This window comes from Schistocerca piceifrons, chromosome 10 (genome assembly GCF_021461385.2).
Source record: "Schistocerca piceifrons isolate TAMUIC-IGC-003096 chromosome 10, iqSchPice1.1, whole genome shotgun sequence".
Taxonomy (NCBI): Eukaryota; Metazoa; Arthropoda; class Insecta; order Orthoptera; family Acrididae; genus Schistocerca; species Schistocerca piceifrons.
Window position 1 is genome coordinate 41,898,541 of NC_060147.1, and position 20,221 is coordinate 41,918,761.

A 20,221-nucleotide genomic window follows, 5' to 3' on the forward strand; every position below is an offset into this window, starting at 1 on the left:
TGGTTGATTGTTTCTCTGCCATTATTGCTTTTCCATTGTTTTAATTTTTTCTAACAACTGTTACGCCTTTGTGATGTTTGCTCTCTTATTGTACCCATAAGTATGTATTTCATAAAGATTTCCTTATCCCTAAATTATTTTAAATTCTTTTCTCATGCAATGTTTTCATCGTTTTAACAAGTTGAGTATGGGATTCTGAAGCAAAAAAAAAAAAAAAAACAAAAAAAAAAAAACGTAACCTGCATAAAAAACTGAATTACAATTTTCTGCTGAAGTTCAGTTAAAATATTTAACTGTTTTCATGCCTTTATTCACTAAGATACAAAAAAGTTATGAAAATGCCATTGTAAAATTTACGAAAGAAAATTCAACTTCACAGACAAAAGAGAACTTAAGGGACACTAGGGAAAAACATCTTACATACTGCACTAAAGTATTCCAAAAATATTAATGCAATCATCCTGGTACAAAAATATTTCAAAAGTACAAACTTTTCAGTGAAATCTTTTTGCACAGATGTTTGTTGACACCACAGTCAATATTTTAAAATAATTTTTTAGATTCGCTTAAAAAAGACAGCTATGGCGATTATAATGGTAGAATTCGATGTAAATGTACATAAAAATATTAATATTTTTATATGCTCACCTCATAGTCATGATTCACCAGACCTCCTGACTACAGCTATGATTAGTTTCATCACCATAGGACGCCAATTGCCCTTAAGACACTAGAATGATAATGTAAATCCTAACTGACTTGACAGTTGCACTTTTTAATATTTTTATGTTTAGCCAGGGATCAAGATAATATATACAGCGACAGGTGAATCTCGAGATGCACTGGTGACTTAACCATGCTAATTTGGATTTTGCGGAGTGGAGTGTATTTTGATTTTCATGTTTGTACACTGCAATTTCTTGGCTATGTTGCTTAGCTTTCCTGATTCACGAAAGCTGTTCCTCCAATTCCAATTTAGTTTCATTGCTACACAAAACTCCAGCATAGCATTCAATATAATCCAATAAATAAAACAAGTGAAGAAAGTCTATGACCCTCAGCTAGAATACAGCAGTCCCAAGAGACGAACTGTGATACAAAAATTTTGAGAAAACAGTGTGGTATTCGGAATTGCCAGAATTCCTTAACTAGGCCTTGTACCCAAGCTGTCATTTCGTACTGATGACAACATTGAGCTTAAGTACAACATTATAATCAGTCATGTACTATTGTGATGATACCAACAGTTGATTTTAGGAACTGTCTTTTGGTAAGGCTATATTCATGTGTCATTTTTTAAATGAGTTACATTTATGGCCTGCAAATTTATGTTCCCAATGCTCAAGAATGCCAACACAGCTTTGTACAACAACTCCTTGCAAGAGTAAGCACAAATAACCTACCACAGCAATTTTATGTTCCTAGTGCTCTGGAGAATGAGGAGAGGAAACACCTAAGGATATCTAATATGATGTTAATGTGCAACCTAATAAGTGAATAGGTTGAAGCAGTAGAGTCAATGATATTCGAAAGATATTAATGGGCTTAAGTCTCTTTTGGCCATTTTGGAAATATGAGACAGTTCATATTAGCTGAATGTACCACTTTGTGTTAATCTATGATCTTCCTCATAATATAATTGAATGTCTGTGTACTTGAACTGTTCCATGCAACGACATCCCTTGGATCAGAAGCGTTTTGCGACTTCCTGTAGATGTGATGAAATAATCTGCCATCGAAGTAGGCGTCCAGGTGGCAGTCAGCTGGTCGTGGGAAGGACAAACCACACGCTCCAGCAACGTCCAACACGTGGAGTACAGTGCGCACAAACAGAGTGGCTAAGTAGATAGCGCGTTCGGTCGGGATTCTCACGTCAAGTCTCGACAGATCGTGGGCAGAGTAACTTTTGACAGACAAAGCGACAGTCATGAAGGTCTTGACCTCGTCCCTTGTTAGGACTTTAGCCTCATGGTACAAGAAGCAGAGTGCCGCTGCAGGAACCACTAGGTACTGGGGAGACAGTGAACAGAGAGCAGACAGGTCTTTCGTTGGAGATATCACCCAACTGAAGATACGCCAACGGGTATCCTCTGGACCTGACCACAGTTCTACGAGCCCTGGGTGGTGAATGCCCTCTGGCAGTCGTTTCTGTACCTCAACGGTCTCATGGTGCACCTCTCCTAACCCTGTCGGTATGTACTCGGTCACTCGGAATGGCCCGCTGCCGCTTTCCCATAGGAGCACCGTGTACATTCTCTGTAGCATCTCCCGCATCACCAGACCAGTTGGAGGGGAGGTTGAGCAACTTACAGACAGATCCTCGAGGACGTCGCCAGCTCTCATGAGGCGGCACTTCATCACTGTATACACGTAGCCAGGAATCTCGCACGACACGTGTTTGGCCTCAATTTCTTGGAGCACTTCATCCCATCGGGAGACGTTTCGGGTTGTCGCTGGCCTGATCTCTTCATACTTGTAGCTGTCAACACTTTTTTCGACCAGTTCGAGGCCTTTTCTCCAATTGACACCGAAAGCGAGCTCACACATTCTCCTCAGATCACCCCGAGGCTGTCTCCTCAACAGCTCTGCTACGAGGTCAGCTACTTGTCTGTGCCTGTAGGTCTGCCTCAGTTTTCGATGTGCCTCTTGTAAAGCCTCCCTTCTGACGATGTCGTTGCCCATAAAGGACGCTAACACTGGGAGGTCGTCCACCTCTATACGGAGGTGCCTGGCTAGATCAGTGGACCGGAAACGCCATCCCGTCACTCTCTGCTCTAGTCGCAGGTTGGAAAAAGTGAACAGGCACGGTACATTGGGATATATCAGGAAGTCTGAATCGTTGGATAGTACACCAATGCAGCACCTATTGCTGGCTGCAAACTTCGCCAGTTCAGTGTCGCAGTCATTTGTGGACAAACGTACCTCGCAGTCAAGATGCTTGGAGGTGCCAAGGTGCTTGAAGGTGACTGTTGCTAAAGGTACCACAGCTTCTGGTAAGAACCTACACGCGACATGGCCACTGTCGCGGGATTGCATTGCCCGCAATTTAGCAAATATCTTGCTGATTTCCTTTGCCTTATCTGCTCTCCTCTTCACCCACGTCAAAATTTTCTCCTCGACTGGAAGGCCATCGAAGAAGAAAGACAGCTTAATGCCCATGCCGTGGAACCGCTCGACGAACTGCTCACAGCTTTCCCGAAACTCCTTATACTGTCCACCATGAAGAGAGTCCATGTTTGCATACAAGTACCAAGCACACTGCGATCCGTCGACGGCAATCACAGGCTGCCCGACGTTACTGCTCCTGAAGTCGTTGGCAACTGCTTGGATGTCCACCTCCTGGTAGAGGCGATGGTCTCTGGCGTACTTTGACAGACCGTCGACGCCCATGCTGGAGACTCAGGTTCTCGCAGGTGGCAGGAGTGGAGAGGAGAAAAGTGGCGGTCGGCCAGTTCCTGTTGACAACAATTTTACACGAATGATTAAGTGTGAAACTCTCAAACCAGTAATAAAATTACCATAAAATAGCATTAACAAACAAATGTAGCACAACGCTGTGCTGGTTTATTAGTACAAAGATGTAGGATCTAGACTGTGATGACAAAATTTATGGGACACCGACATGCACGTATACAGGTGACAGTAGTATCGCATGTTGTTGTTGTGGTCTTCAGTCCAGACACTGGTTTGATGCAGCTCTCCATGCTACTCTATCCTTGCAAGCTTCTTCATCTCCCAGCACCTACTGCAACCTACATCCTTCTGAATCTCCTTAGTGCATTCATCTCTTGGTCTCCCTCTACAATTTTAACCACCACACTGCCCTCCAGTACTAAATTGGTGAACCCTTGCCTCAGAACATGTCCTACCAACCGCTCCCTTCTTCTAGTCAAGTTGCGCCACAAACTCCTCTTCTCCCCAATTCTATTCAACACCTCCTCATTAGTCATGTGATCTACCCATCTCAACTTCAGCATTATTCTGTAGCGCCACATTTCTAAAGCTTCTAATCTCTTCTTGTCCTAACTGTTTATCGTCCATGTTTCACCTCCATACGTCGTTACATTTCATACAAATACTTTCAGACACTACTTCCTGACACTTACATCTATACTCGATATTAACAAATTTCTCTTCTTCAGAAACGCTTTCCTTGCCATTGCCGGTCTACATTTTGTATCCTCTCTACTTCGACCATCATCAGTTATTTTGCTCCCCAAATAGCAAAACTCCTTTACTACTTGAAGTGTCTCATTTCCTAATCTAATTCCCTCAGCATCACCCGACTTAATTCGATTACATTCCATTATACTCGTTTTGATTTGTTGATGTTCATCTTACATCCTCCTTTCAAGACACTTTCCATTCCGTTCAACTGCTCTTACAGGTCCTTTGCTGTCTCTGACAGAATTACAATGTCATCGGCGAACCTCAAAGTTTTTATTTCTTCTCCATGGATTTTAATTCCTACTCCGAATTTTTATTTTGTTTCCTTTACTGCTTGCTCAGTATACAGATTGAATAACATCGGGGAGAGGCTACAACTCTGTCTCACTCCCTTCGCAACCACTGCTTCCCTATCATGCCCCTCGACTCTTATAATTGCCATCTGGTTTCTGTACAAATTATAAATAGCCTTTCGCTCCCTGTATTTTACCCCTGCCACCCACAAAATTTGAAAGAGACTATTCCAGTCAACATTGTCAAAAGCATTCTCTAAGTCTACAATTGCTAGAAACGTTGGTTTGCCTTTCCTTAATCTACCTTCTAAGATACGTCGTAGGGTCAGTTTTGCCTCACCTGTTCCAGCATTTCATCGGAATCCAAACCGATCTTCCCAGAGGTCAGCTTCTACCAGTTTTTCCATTCGCCAGTAAAGAATTCGCGTTAGTATTTGCAGCGGTGACTTAGTTTATGTAGTTCGGTAATTTTCACATCTGTCAACAGCTGCTTTCCTTGGGATTGGAATTATTATGTTCTTCTTGAAGTCTGTGGGTATTTCGCCTGTCTCATACATCTTGCTGACCAGATGGCAAAATTTCGTCAGGGCTGGCTCTCCCAATAGTATCGCATATACACGATTTAAAAGGACAATACATTGGCAGAGCTGTCTTCTGCACTTAGGTGATGGAAGTCGTTAGGGAATTATGAGATTCACATTGTGAAGAGTGTGCCGAAAATACCATTTTTACTTCATTATTTATCACCACAGACAAGGCGGTGGCCGATGCCCATCATTTAAGGGGATTTTTCTTCAAAAAATCGATTTTTCAAATATATTATTTTCTTGGTCTACACTGTTTAACCTATATTGTGCATGAATATTATCGTGATAGCAGCTTTGGTAATGCCTTTAAATTGTCAAACAGATTAACTCTGCACTGGCTGCCATTCACACCTTCTCCGACGTTTGGGAAACTGCTTACTTCGGCGGAATTTTTGTCAGTGTGAAGCCTATTTTCTTTTCGGTTTCTTTGGCTGACATCTGTATCTCTGGCTGACATCTGAAAACTTTGGTTACCATTCATCTCGCCCTAGGTGAGGAGAACTCTACGTCATAGTGACGTAAAGCTACGTTATAATGTAGCAAATAACCTAAATCGACTACATGAGTACGTATATCGATCTGTGCTGTTGTACCGATAACGTCAAAGCTAAATGCAAATACATGTGTACAAAGAAAGTGACAGGAATTGTGTGATATGCTCATCCCAGTGGAATAAATTATTACATGTAATCCCAACAACTAGCGATGTTATTGTGTGCTTCATGAACATAATGAATATCTGAATGAAGGAAACATACCCATAACGAAAGTTTAAATAAGTGTCTAGCCATTTTTTAAATTCCGATTAATCTCCTGTGAATAAAAACGTGAAATAGGAAGTAAACGAAGTGTTTCGTATTTTTATAAAAGCCACCGAATTATACATAATTCATGTGCGTAGGAACGTTAAACTGAGAAATTGAAGTGGTTCCGAAGATAATTCCGAATGTTGCTGGAAATATTAAACCATATAGTTCCAGTTGATTCTGCCTTCATATTGTAAATCAACTAAGGAAAATAGCGAAATCTTTCAGACTTATCTTTATGGATCATATCGAAAGCTTTCTCATCTCCGTGAAAGCCTATGTTCAGAACGACGTACACGCTAGCAACACCAGACAATAGGACAATGAAAGCACACAAACAAATAACAATGCATATTCAAGACGCACACAACAGTCGATATATCCAGAATGGAATCAATAGTCGATAGGACAACTCGTGAAACCCATTATGATGCGTGCCTACGTCACTATGACGTAGGGCTCTCCTCACCTAGCGTGAGATGAATGCTTCCCGAAAACTTTTTTCCATGCGGTTTATTTACGATTTGAAAATACTAACACGTATTAGTAGGTGGAAGGTTGAATTCGCAAACCTTTACGTGGATGTCACAATTTATACATTATGGGTGGTGGAAAAACTGTAGTTAGGAGACAGAGGTTTCATGGAAATCGGTTTGCCCACAAAAAACAGGAAGCAGCTCGAAATGAAGAACGTAAGCTCTCAGCTTCAGCATTGAAACTTGGCACAGGAGAACTGTACAGGTGCGTGAATGATGTTGATATCCCACTGGATTCAGACTTATTGATTTACAGCTTCTCTGCCAGGCTATAAAGTTTTCATGTTCATATGTTATCTGTAAAACTATGGAATGCATTATTATTGTTGAAGAAAGAAGAGTGAGAATAGTTTGTGACTTTAAATTAATTTTGTTATTCGTGTGGCTATGGCGAATTTTCGTTTTCCTCCTAGAAAATAGGTATGTATGATGAAGTTTTATGTTACAATAACAGAAATAATGGCAAGATTGAAGTGCTGAAGAGAGTTGGTATAGATTGCTGTTCACAACAAAAGCATTTACCACCGTCGACAAAAGCAGCGTCAAGAAAGCTAACAGAACTGCAAATACAGGCCAGGCAGATTCGAAGAGGAGAGAAGAGAAACCTGGGGGATGAGGAGTATCAGTATGGAGGATTTTAAAACTGAGGTAAGCTTATTACATGTAGACGTATGAGGAGAAAATCTTTCAACCTGATTTTCTGTTTTACATTTTGTACGTTATTAGAAGCATTTTCTGAAAAGGTATATGCGCTAAAGCTATGAAATTATCGGGAACTGCTGGCAACGTGCTGCTGTTTCCCTGGAACTGAAAAACACGAGATCCTGAAATTAAATTCTGATTTTTAGATGATTGTATGCAGAAAAATGTTGATTGTGGATGTAGAAAATTAAAAACTCTGCTAATGACACAATTTGTACCATGAATTAACAATTGTAATTCAGTAGTCTTATAACCTTCTCAGGACATTACAATAAAATTTACAGATTAGCTACATGATTAGAATTTGAGTTACGGCTTTTTATAAAAATGGCAATAAAAAATAAAAATATCTGGCAAAATATGAATCCTGTATATTTTATATTCCCATTAAAACACAGATCTTTTGCTTTACACATGCAAAATCTTACATTTGTACATTAATCTATATTGCTGTGATGATTTTTTAAGTAAATGTTTACATTTTGCGTTACATCCGCACTTAACGATTAAAATGGTTCAGATGGCTCAGAGCACTATGAGACTTGACATCTGAGGTCATCAGTCCACTAGAACTTAGAAGTACTTACACCAAACTAACCTAAGGACATCACATACTGTTGTGTACATAGTTCTACAGAGTCAGCGCGTACACAACTTTCCCACTAGAGTGCGCGCCGCTAAGCACAACAGCGCAGGCGCAGCGCTCGTCCGTCTCCGCACTACGAGATGGCGCTGCCTTAGAGACAGACCAAATTCTGCTTCCGCCGATCCGCGTATTAATATGTAACGCAGCGAACGAGATTTCTGGTAACGTAGAACCATTTCTCCTCGCGGATCAAACTCGCGCAGTGATACATGAACGCGCGAGGTATTATAATGAGTGTACAGACCTCCGATTAGTCAGTCTGCATTTGTCTGCACCAGTCCGTACCAGTCTGCATTTGTCTGTACCAGTCTATAGTCAAGTTTCAGTCTGCGCCTAATAAGATTATCATATTCCTGTACATAGCCATGAAGAGAAATGTGTAGACACTTTGTCAAGTATCAGAGATATGTGAGAATAAAATTAACGTACCAATACCAAAGGAACTTCAGCCTGTCAATTGTAAATAGCATCCAGAATCAAGTTACTTAAGGTTTATGCTTGTTATTATTTTAATAAATGTGTGTGAAAATTAATCAAGGTCTGCTTAAAGTTGGTCACCGTCAATCTGCTAATCTGAGCGTGCAAGTGGCATTTCTATCGTCTGACCTAACGGCAGAAGATAAACACGCCACGATAAGACCACAAGGCATATTGCTGACACTCGCCTACTTCGTTAGAGCGACAAGTCGAATAATCTGATGGTGTGTGTACCGAAAGTCTTTCAATACGCACACCACACATGCATCCATGCCTGAGGCACGATTCGAACCTGCGACTGTAGCTGTCGCTCGGTTCCAGACTGAAGCGCCTAGAACCTCTCGGCCACCGCGTCCGCCCCCCTTAACGACTGTGAAATGCAGTGTACGTGTATAGTTGTCCGTGTTAACAGACAAGCAACACTGCATGAAAGAATCGCAGAAATCAGTATGATGAACGTATCCGTTCGGACAGTGCAGCGAAATCTGTTGCTGATGTGCTTTGGCAGCTATAGACCGACGCGAGTGCCCTTGCTAGCAGCATGCCTCCGAAAGAAGTGGGCTCGTGACTGGGTAACCGTTTCGTATTGTATCGAGTGGATGGAAGTGTACGACTATGGAGACAACCTCATGAATAAATGGACCCTGCATGTCAGCAGGGGACTGTTCAAGCTGGTGGAGGCTCTGTAAGGGTGCAGGTCTTTGGCACGTGACTATCGATTACCCAGCTGTACTACGATCTTTGCCCCTGTTGTGAGGGTAGCATTCATCTCACACTAGGTGAGGAGAGCCCTACGTCATAGTGACGTTGTAGAATTTTAGAACATATTTTTTGCTCGCGTATCATGTCGTTTTTGGAAACCCAGAATATACTTTGTAGGAATCAACATAGATTCCGGAAACAGCGATCGTGTGAGACCCAACTCGCTGTATTTGTTCATGAGACGCAGAAAATATTAGATAGAGGCTCCCAGCTATATGCTATTTTCCTTGACTTCCGGAAGGCATTCGATACAGTTCCACACTGTCGCCTGATAAACAAAGTAACAGCCTACGGAATATCAGACCAGCTGTGTGGCTGGATTGAAGAGTTTTTAGCAAACAGAACACAGCATGTTGTTCTCAATGGAGAGACGTTTACAGACGTTAAAGTAACCACTGGCGTGCCACAGGGGAGTGTTATGGGACCATTGCTTTCCACAATATATATAAATGACCTAGTAGATAATGTCGGAAGTTCCATGCGGCTTTTCGCGGATGATGCTGTAGTATACAGAGAAGTTGCAGCATTAGAAAATTGCAGCGAAATGCAGGAAGATCTACAGCGGATAGGCACTTGGTGCAGGGAGTGGCAACTGACTCTTAACATAGATAAATATAATATATTGCGAATACATAGGAAGAAGGATCCTTTATCATATGATTATATGATAGCGGAACAAACACTGGTAGCAGTTACTTGGGTAAAGTATCTGGGAGTATGCGTGCGGAACGATTTTAAGTGGAATGATCACATAAAATTAATTGTTAGTAAGGCGGGTACCAGATTGAGATTCATTGGGAGAGTCCTTAGAAAATTTAGTCCATCAACAAAGGAGGTAACTTACAAAACACTCGTTCGACCTATACTTGAGTATTGCTCATCAGTGTGGGATCCGTGCCAGATCGTGTTGACGGAGGAGATAGAGAAGTTCCAAAGAAGAGGTCGATATTAGGTCTGGTCTTGCTCCTGAGCATTTATATATCCAAGAAGCAGAAATACTTTCCCTGTTTTCGTTACAGGGTTATTTGGTAACCGTGATAGCGTTACGAAGATGTTTAGCAAACTCAAGTGGCAGACTCTGCAAGAGAGGCGCTCTGCATCGCGGCGTAGCTTGCTCGCCAGGTTTAGAGAGGGTGCGTTTCTGGATGAGGTATCGAATACATTGCTTCCCCCTACTTATACGTCCCCAGGAGATCGCGAATATAAAGTTAGAGAGATTCGAGCGCGCACGGAGGCTTTCAGACAGTCGTTCTTCCCGCGAACCATACGCGACTGGAACAGAAAAGGGAGGTAATGACAGTGGCACGTAAAGTGCCCTCCGCCACACGCCGTTGGGTGGCTTGCGGAGTATAAATGTAAATGTAGATGTAGATCATGAGTTTCACGAGTTTTCCTATCGACTGTTGTGTGCATTCTGTACGTATCGACTGCTGTGTGCGTCTTGAATCTGCATTGTCATTTGTTTATGTGCTTTCATTGTCGTCTTGTCCGGTGTTGCTAGCTTGTACTTCGTTCTAAACATGCGTTCTAACGGAGATGAGAGAACTTTCGAGCAGATCCATGAAGATAGTCTGAAAGATTTCACTATCTTTCTTAGTTGATTTAGAACACGAAGGCAAAATTAAATGGAACTAGATGGTTTTATGTTTCTAGCAACATTCGGAATTATGTTCAGAACCACTTCGGTTTCTCCCCACATGAATTATGTACAATTCATTGGATTTTATAAAAACACGAAACAATTTAATTTCTTCCTATTTCACGTTTTTATCCACATGATTGATTCAATATTAAACGGATTGAAAACACGACTACACACTTTTTTAACTTTCATTATGGTTATGATTCCTTCATTTAGATATTCGTTACGTTCACGAAACACACAATAACATCCCACATTCTTTGGATTGCAGCTTAATAATTAATTACTTCAATTTTGTGTCCACAGAAATTACGCACGATTCATCGGATTTAAAAAGAATGAGAAGCTTTTTTTTATTTTGTTATGGCTCCTTCGCTCAGACATTAATTATGTTCATGAAATACATAATTACATCGCAAATTGTTGGAATTACATTTAACAATTCATTCAGCTGGGATGAGCTTATCACACAACTCCTGCCACTTCGTTTGTACATATGTATTTACATTTCTAAATCTACATCTGCATCCATACTCCAGAAGCCACCTGACGGTGTGTGGCGGAGGGTACCTTGAGTACCTCTATTGGTTCTCCCTTCTATACCAGTCTCGTATTGTTCGTGGAAACAAGGATTGTCGCTATGCCTCTGTGAGGGCTCTAATCTTTCTGATTTTATCCTCATGGTCTCTTCGCGAGATATACGTAGGAGGGAGCAATATATTGCTTGACTCCTCGGTGAAGGTATATTCTCGAAACTTTAACAAAACCCCGTACCGAGCTACTGAGCGTCTTTCCTGCAGAGTCTTCCACTGGAGTTTATCTATCATCTCCGTAACGCTTTCGCGATTACTAAATGATCCTGTAACGAAGCGCGCTGCTCTCCATTGGATCTTCTCTATCTCTTCTATCAACCACATCTGGCACGGATCCCACACTGCTGAGCAGTATTCAACCAGTGGACGAACAAGCGTACTGTAACCTACTTCCTTTCTTTTCGGATTGCATTTTCTTAGGATTCTTCAAATGAATCTCAGTCTGGCATCTGCTTTACCGACGATCAACTTTATATCATTCCATTTTAAATCACTCCTAATGCGTACTCCCAGATAATTTATGGAATTAACTGCTTCCAGTTGCTGACCTGCTATATTGTAGCTAAATGATAAGAGATCTTTCTTTCTATGTATTCGCAGCACATTACACTTGTCTACAATGAGATTCAATTGCCATTCCCTGCACCATGCGTCAATTCGCTGCAGATCCTCCTGCATTTCAGTACAATTTTCCATTGTTACAACCTCTCGATACACCACAGCATCATCTGCAAAAAGCCTCAGTGAACTTCCGATGTCATCCACAAGGTCATTTACGTATATTGTGAATAGCAACGGTCCCATGACACTCCCCTGCGGCACACCTGAAATCACTCTTACTTCGGAAGACTTCTCTCTATTGAGAATGACATGCTGCGTTCTGTTATCTAGGAACCCTTCAATCCATTCACGCAATTGGTCTGATAGTCCATATGCTCTTACTTTGTTCATTTACGACTGTGGGGAACTGTATCGAACGCCTTGCGTGAGTCAAGAAACACGGAAGCTACCTGTGAACCCGTGTCTATGGTCCTCTGACAAGGGAACCTCCCCATCGCACCCCCCTCAGATTTAGTTATAAATTGACACAGTGGATAGGCCTTGAAAAACTGAACACAGATCAATCGAGAAAACTGGAAGAAGTTGTGTGGAACTATGAAAAAACAAGCAAAATATACAAACTGAGTAGTCCATGTCCAAGATATGCAACATAAAGGACAATGTCAGCTGATGAGCGCCGTGGTCTCGTGGTTAGAGTGAGCAACTGCGAAATGAAAGGTCCTTGGTACGAGTCCTCCCTCGAGTGAAAATTTTACTTTCTTTATTTTCGCAAAGTTACGATCTGTCCGTTCATTCATTGACGTCTCTGTTCACTGTAATAAGTTTAGTGTCTGTGTTTTGCGACCGCACCGCAAAACCGTGCGATTAGTACACGAAAGAACGCGCCTCTCCAATAGGAACCGAAAACATTTGATCGCAAGGTTATAGGTGAACCGATTCTTCCACAGGAAAACACGTCTGATACATTCTTTACGACACTGTTGACGGCATGTGCGTCACATGACAGGAATATGTTGTCGACCCACCTAACTTGCACACTTGGCGAATGGGTTCTATTCTTCTACCTTGCCCTATTTAGGTTTTCTTGTGGATGTGATAATCATTCCCAAATAAGTGATGAAAACATAAGAGTTTGTCACATAAACTGCATCAAATGAATGCAACAGTTTCACAGTCGCACAGTTTTCCCTGTGCTCTGTCAAACATATGTATTGTACGTTTCCAAATGTTTCCGTGCGTAGACCGACAAATTCTGTATATGTCCAAGCAAATCTGAACATGTCCTGGAATTTTGGAGAGCGAAGTTGATTATATGTGAGTGCCTGAACTTTGATAATTATCTGAAAACAAAAAATTAAACTTTTCAGTAGAGAGAAGATTTGAAACAATGACCTATCATTCCGCAGCTGCTCACGCTAACCACGGGACCACGGCGCTCGTAAGCTAACACGGTCCTTGATGTTGCGTACCTTGCGCATGGACTACTCAGTTTGTATATTTTGGTTATTTTTTTTCATAGTTCCATACAACTTCTTCCTGTTTTCTCGATTGATCTGTCTTCAGTTTTTCAAGGCCTATCCCTGTGCCAACTTATAACTAAATCTGAGGGGGGTGCGATGGGGAGGTTCCCTTGTGAGTCTCGTGGACGAATAGCGCGAGCTGGGTTTCACGCGACCGTCTTTTTCGAAACCCTTGACGTTATCGGTACCACTGCAAAGATCGATATACGTACTCATTTAGTTGATTTAGGTTATTTACGTCACGATGACGTAGCGTTACGTCATTATGACGTAGGGTTCTCCTCACCCAGCGTGAGATGAATGCTACCCCTGTTGTGATGTGGAAGTTGTTTCGGAGGACGGAGAGTTGTGGCCGGACTCGCTACGAGGCGGAAGGACGTGGTTGTGGGGACGAATGAGGAAAACACGCGGGCTCGGACAGCAGCGGCGCGGCCGGTCTGCCTTACACTGACGGTCGCGAGTTTGTGGAGGACCTGCCTGAAGCCAACTCCGGGCGTCACTCGTCGCACTGTTTCGGTGCCTATTTTCTCGGAGAGGCCCATCCCTCGAGACCATCTCCAACAACTCTCTCCATCGAAGGTGCGAGTGGTTTTGGTGCCTCCGTTTCGCTTAACCATTTGCGTTCCAGCGAGTGTACTTGTTTGCTAGTGTTGCTGAAGTAAGAGCAGCCGGCAAGGTGGGGAAAGCGTTTGACTCGGTGCCCCACTGCTGACTGCTAACTAAAGTACGAGCATATGGGATTGGTTCCCAAGTATGTGAGTGGCTGGAAGACTTCTTAAGTAATAGAAAAAATGGTTGGCTCTGAGCACTTTGGGACTTAACATCTATGGTCATCAGTCCCCTAGAACTTAGAACTACTTAAACCTAACTAACCTAAGGACAGCACACAACACCCAGTCATCACGAGGCAGAGAAAATCCCTGACCCCGCTGGGAATCGAACCCGGGGGAACCTGGGCTTACGTAATAGAACCCAGTACGTTGTCCTCGATGGTGAGTGTTTATCGGAAGTGAGGGTATAATCTGGAGTGCCCCAGGGAAGTGTGGTAGGTCCGCTGCTGTTTTCTATCAACATAAATGATCTTTTGGATAGGGTGGATAGCAATGTGCGGCTGTTTGCTGATGATGCTGTGGTGTACGGGAAGGTGTCGTCGCTGAGTGACTGTAGGAGGATACAAGATGACTTGGACAGGATTTGTGATTGGCGTAAAGAATGGCAGCTAATTCTAAATATAGATAAATGTAAATTAATGCAGATGAATAGGAAAAAGAATCCCGTAATGTTTGAATACTCCATTAGTAGTGTAGCGCTTGACACAGTCACGTCGATTAAATATTTGGGCGTAACATTGCAGAGCGATATGAAGTGGGACAAGCATGTATTGGCAGTTGTGGGGAAGGCGGATAGTCGTCTTCGCTTCATTGGCAAAATTTTGGGAAGATGTGGTTCATCTGCAAAGGAGACCGCTTATAAAACACTAATACGACGTATTCTTGAGTACCGCTCGAGCGTTTGGGATCCCTATCAGGTCATATTGAGGGAGGACATAGAAGCAATTCAGTGGCGGGCTGCTAGAATTGTTACTGGTAGGTTTGATCATAACGCGAGTGTTACAGAAATGCTTCAGGAACTCGGGTGGGAGTCTCTAGAGGAAAGGAGGCGCTCTTTTCGTGAATCGCTACTGAGGAAATTTAGAGAACCAGCATCTGAGGCTGACTGCAGTACAATTTTACTGCCGCCAACTTACATTTCGCGGAAAGACCACAAAGATAAGATAAGAGAGATTAGGGCTCGTACAGAGGTATATAGGCAGTCATTTTTCCCTCGCTCTATTTGGGAGTGGAACAGGGAGAGAAGATGCTAGTTGTGGTACGAGGTACCCTCCGCCACGCGCCGTATGGTGGATTGCGGAGTATGTATGTAGAAGTAGAAGGTGTGTGACCACATGGAGACCAGCAGTCACTACCTCATTTGAAATATCAGTGATCCCAAAAGATGTAGTAACTGTAAAGTAGTCAAGATAGTAGGTCATAGTAATTTTCTGGATGTCAAGCTTACACAATTGATAGCTACATCGCGGACCTATGCAACGAAAGTGCACAACCTGGTATCTTTGTGAAGTTGTGCATTTGAATAACATGATGTTGTCTTGAAATTATTTCCATTTCATGTTTCTACACATTGTCAGCCTTAAATCATATATATGTTGTTGTGTACATAGTTCCGCGTAGTCAGCGCGTACACAACTTTCCCACCAGAGTGCGCCCCGCTAAGCACAACAGCGCAGGCGCAGCGCTCGTCTGTCTCCGCACTACGAGATGGCGCTGCCTTAGAGACGGACCAAATTCTGCTTCCGCCGATCCGCGGATTAATATGTAACGCAGCCAATGAGATTGCTGCTAACGTAGAACGTTTTCTCCTCGCGGATCACACTCGCGCAGTGATACCTGAATGCGCGAGGTATTATAACGAGTGTACAGACCTCCGATTAGTCAGTCTGCATTTGTCTGCACCAGTCTGTACGAGTCTGCATTAGTCTGTACCAGTCTATAGTCAAGTTTCAGTCTGCGCCTAATAAGATTACCATATTCCTGTACATAGCCATGAAGAGAAATGTATAGATACTTTGTCAAGTATCAGAGATATGTGAGAATAAGATTAACGTACCAAGACCAAAGGAACTTCAGATTGCCAATTGTGAATAGCCTCCAGAATCAAGTAATGTTTATTCCTGTTATTATTTTAATAAATGTGTGTGAAAATTAATCGAGTTCTGTTTAAAGTTGGTCACCGTCAATCTGCTACTCTAAGCGTGCAAGTGGCATTTCTATCGTCTGACCTAACGGCAGAAGATAAACACGCCACGATAAGACCACGAGACATATTGCTGACACTCGCCTACTTCGTTACAGCGACAAGTCAAATAATCTGATGGTGTGTGACTGCTAAAAGGAATTCCTAAACTTCGATTACACGATAAATTAGCCAAACCTAAATGCCTTAAATACAACTAAATATCTGGGAATTACAATGACAAACAACTTAAACTGTAAGGAACACATAGAAAATGTTGGGGGAAGGCTAAGGAAATCCTGCGTTTAATTCGCATCTACTAAAGAGACTGCTTATGCTGTACTTATCCGTCGTCTTTTAGAGTACTGCTGCGCGGTGTGGGATCCTTACCAGGTAGGACTGACGGAATACATCGATGAAGTACAAAGAAGGGCAGCACGTTTTGTATTATTCCGAAGTAGGGGAGAGAGTGTTACTGACATGATGCAGGATTTAGCGTAGACATCACTGAAACAAAGGCGTATATCGTAACGGCGTAATCTTTTCACGGAATTTCAATCACCAACTCTCTCCTCCAAATGCGAAAATATTTGGTTGACGCCGAACTACGGAGGGAGAAATGACCACCATAATAAAGTAATGAAATCAGAGCTCCCACGGAAAGATATAGGTATCCGTTTTCTCCGCGTTCCGTACGAGATTGCTTTAATAGAGAATTTTTGTGAAGGTAGTTCGATGAATCCTTCGCCAGGCACTTAAATTTGATTTGCTGAGTATCCATGTAGATGCCGATACTTAAGTAATGACTTCTATTAACATGGGTTCTGTGTTTGAATCCAGTTTCTTAGATTTCCACAAGGCTTTTTACATCGTTCCTCACTATGGACTTCTAATGAAATTGCGTGCCTGCCGGGTATCGTCTCGGTTATGTGACTAGATTCGTGATTTCCTACCTGAGAGGTTACCGCGCAAATGAGGTGGCAGTCATTAAAACAATGCACTTTTTCGTTGCGGCAGTATATCCTCAAGAAATTTCAATCACCGACTTGCTCCTTCGAATGATAAAATATCCTATTGGCGTCTGTCTGCGTAGGGGGAATGGTCATGATAAAATAAGAGACATGACAGCTCGTACGCAAAGCTGTAAGAGTTTGTGTGGTGTCACCGCCAGACACCACACTTGCTAGGTGGTAGCTTTTAAATCGGTCGCGGTCTGGTAATATAAGCCGGTCCAGCGTGTCACCACTGTCAGTTATAGCAGACCGAGCGCAACCCCACGGCAGGTCTAGAGAGACGTACTAGCACTCGCCCCAGTTGTACAGACGACTTTTCCAGAAGGGGATCACTGACAATTACGCTCTCAATTGCCGAGACTATAGTCAGCATAGCCTTCAGCTACATTTGCTACGACCTAGCAAGGCGCCGTATTCAATTGATATTGAGATTCTATTAATGTATCATCAAGAGCGATGTTCTACAAATGTGGATTAAAGTTAAGTATTCCAGAAGCTACGTACTTTTCTTTATAGCATTCATTACGTATCCTGTTTCAGACCTCACGCCAGCCTGCGTGAGTTTAAGCGCGTACCTTTCGGCTTCCTCTCATTGTGTCTAGGCTGTCTTGTCTAGACACAACAGTTTGTTTTTCCTTTAAGATAGAGAAATTGATTGAAGGTGGTAAATGAACGTAAATGTCGTGTGACTAGGTCCTCCCGTCCGATAAACCGTTCGCCAGGTGCAAGTCTTTCGATTTGACGCCACTTTGGCGATTTGCGCGTCGATGGGGATGAAATGAAGATGATTAGGACAACACAACACCCAGTCCCTGAGCGGAGAAAAATCTCCGGCGCAGCCGGGAATCGAACCCGGGCCCTTAGGATTTACATTCTGTCGCGTTGACCACTTTTTTTATCTCATTTTGTTCGTTATGGTTCGTTGCAATTGTTCGTGGCGGACGTCCCCTGACGCCCATTGAAGTTCGTTATTGATCCATTTACTCAGTCTTTTTTTTTTTTTTTTTTACAGAGGGCAGCTAACCCTCTGACCGAACACGCTGAGCTACCGTACCGGTAAACCACTCAGCTACCGGGGACGGACGATGAATGTGCTTTGATTACCACTTTGCCAGGCACTTAATTGTGCTTTGGGGGGTAATCACGTAGATGTAGGTGGAGAAAAAAGAATATTCCGTGCGATCTCTGATTTCTCTCATTACGGTGGTCATCTCCCCCCTTTTAAATGGGAGTCAAGAAAAGATATTAGCATTCGTAGAAGAAACTTCATGATCAACATTTCATGAAAAAATATGGTCGTATTGAACAACGACTGCGTCTTAATGGTTGCCACCCAAACTCGTCTATCATATCTGCGCCCCCTCTCTCCGCTATTTCGCTATAGTAAAACACGAGCTAGCCTTCCAAGTTTTTTCGACATGCTGCGTCAGTCCTATCTGATGTAGATCCCACACCGCACAGCAATACTGCAGGAGAGAACGAACATGCCTCGTCTCTTCAGTGGATCTGCCGCCTCTTCTGAGGACTGCGCCAACGAAACGGTGTTTGGTTTGCCTCTCCCATATCATTTTCTTTGTCATAATTTCAATTAACGTTGTTCGCAATCATAATCCCAAAGTACGGTATTTAGTTCAAATGACAACCTTTAAATTACTATGAGTCATCATGTAACAAAAAAATTTAGCTGACTTTTTTGTACTATTCATGCAATTTTTAATGCTTAGCATTAACTGCCAATTTTCACACGACGCAGATATTCTATGCAAGTAATTTCGTAATTCATTTAGATCTTCTGATGGCGTTACTAGACACGTGACTACATCATTCGGAAACAATGCAAGAACGCCCAACGGATTGTTTGCCAAATCGTTTATGTAGATCAGGAACACATCATTCGATGAATCTGCGTCACTTACTATAGAATGTGTGATGTTTCTGACAGGAAATCAGGAATTCAGTCGCACAACTGAGACAATAATACGCGGACTTTGATTAGAAGCCGCTTATGAGCAGGGTTGTTAAAAGCCTTTTGGTAATCTAGAAATATACGGGGTGTAACAGGGTGTTACAAAAAGGTAGCCGGCCGAAGTGGCCGTGCGGTTCAAGGCGCTACAGTCTGGAACCGCAAGACCGCTACGGTCGCAGGTTCGAATCCTGCCTCGGGCATGGATGTTTGTGATGTCCTTAGGTTAGTTAGGTTTAACTAGTTCTAAGTTCTAGGGGACTAATGACCTCAGCAGTTGAGTCCCATAGTGCTCAGAGCCATTTGAACCATTTGAACAAAAAGGTACGGCCAAACTTTCAGGAAACATTCCTCACACAAAAATAAAGAAAAGATGTTATGTGTACATGGGTTCTGAAACGCTTAATTTCCATGTTAGAGCTCATTTTAGTTTCGTCAGTATGTACTGTACTTCCTTGATTCACCGCCATAATTACATACTGGATACTCTACCTGTGCTACTAGAACATGTGCCTTCACAAGTAAGACACAACATGTGGTTCATGCACGATGGAGCTCCTGCACATTTCAGTCGAAGTGTTCGTACGCTTCTCAACAACAGACTCGGTGACCGATGCATTGGTAGAGGCGGACCAATTCCATGGCCTCCACCCTCTCCTGACTTCAACCCTCTTGACTTTCATTTGTGGCGGCATTTGAAAGCTCTTGTCTACGCAACCCCGGCACCAAATGTAGAGACTCTTCGTGCTCGTATTGTGGACGGCTGTGATACAATACGCCATTCTCCAGGGCTGCATCAGCGCATCAGGGATTCCATGCGACGGAGGGTGGATGCATGTATCCTCGCAAACGGAGGACATTTTGAACATTTCCTGTTACAAAGTGTTTGAAATCACGCTAGTACGTTCTGTTGCTGTGTGTTTCCATTCCATGATTAATGTGATTTGAAGAGAAGTAATAAAATGAGCTCTAACATGGAAAGTAAGCGTTTCCGGACACATGTCCACATAACATATTTTCTTTCTTTGTGTGTGAGGAATGTTTCCTGAAAGTTTGGCCGTACCTTTTTGTAACACCCTGTAGAATCAACTTAATTTAACATCCTGTGTCGAGAGCATGATGTGTAGATGACACTATGCTACTACTAGACGCTCCTAACG

General features: G+C 42.6%; 1 protein-coding gene across 4 annotated transcripts in view; it reads right to left on the minus strand.

Annotated features, from left to right (window-relative positions):
• Positions 1–288: 288 nt before the first annotated feature.
• The window catches only part of LOC124718826, a 34,996-nt gene continuing 15,063 nt past the window's right edge, over positions 289–20,221 (minus strand). For all 4 annotated transcript variants that reach the window (XM_047244445.1, XM_047244444.1, XM_047244447.1 and 1 more), the window contains exon 2: positions 289–3,455. In XM_047244445.1, coding sequence (XP_047100401.1) covers positions 1,612–3,390 — 1,779 coding nt within the window. In that variant the 5' untranslated portion in view covers positions 3,391–3,455 and the 3' untranslated portion in view covers positions 289–1,611. The remainder of the gene's footprint in view (positions 3,456–20,221) is intronic.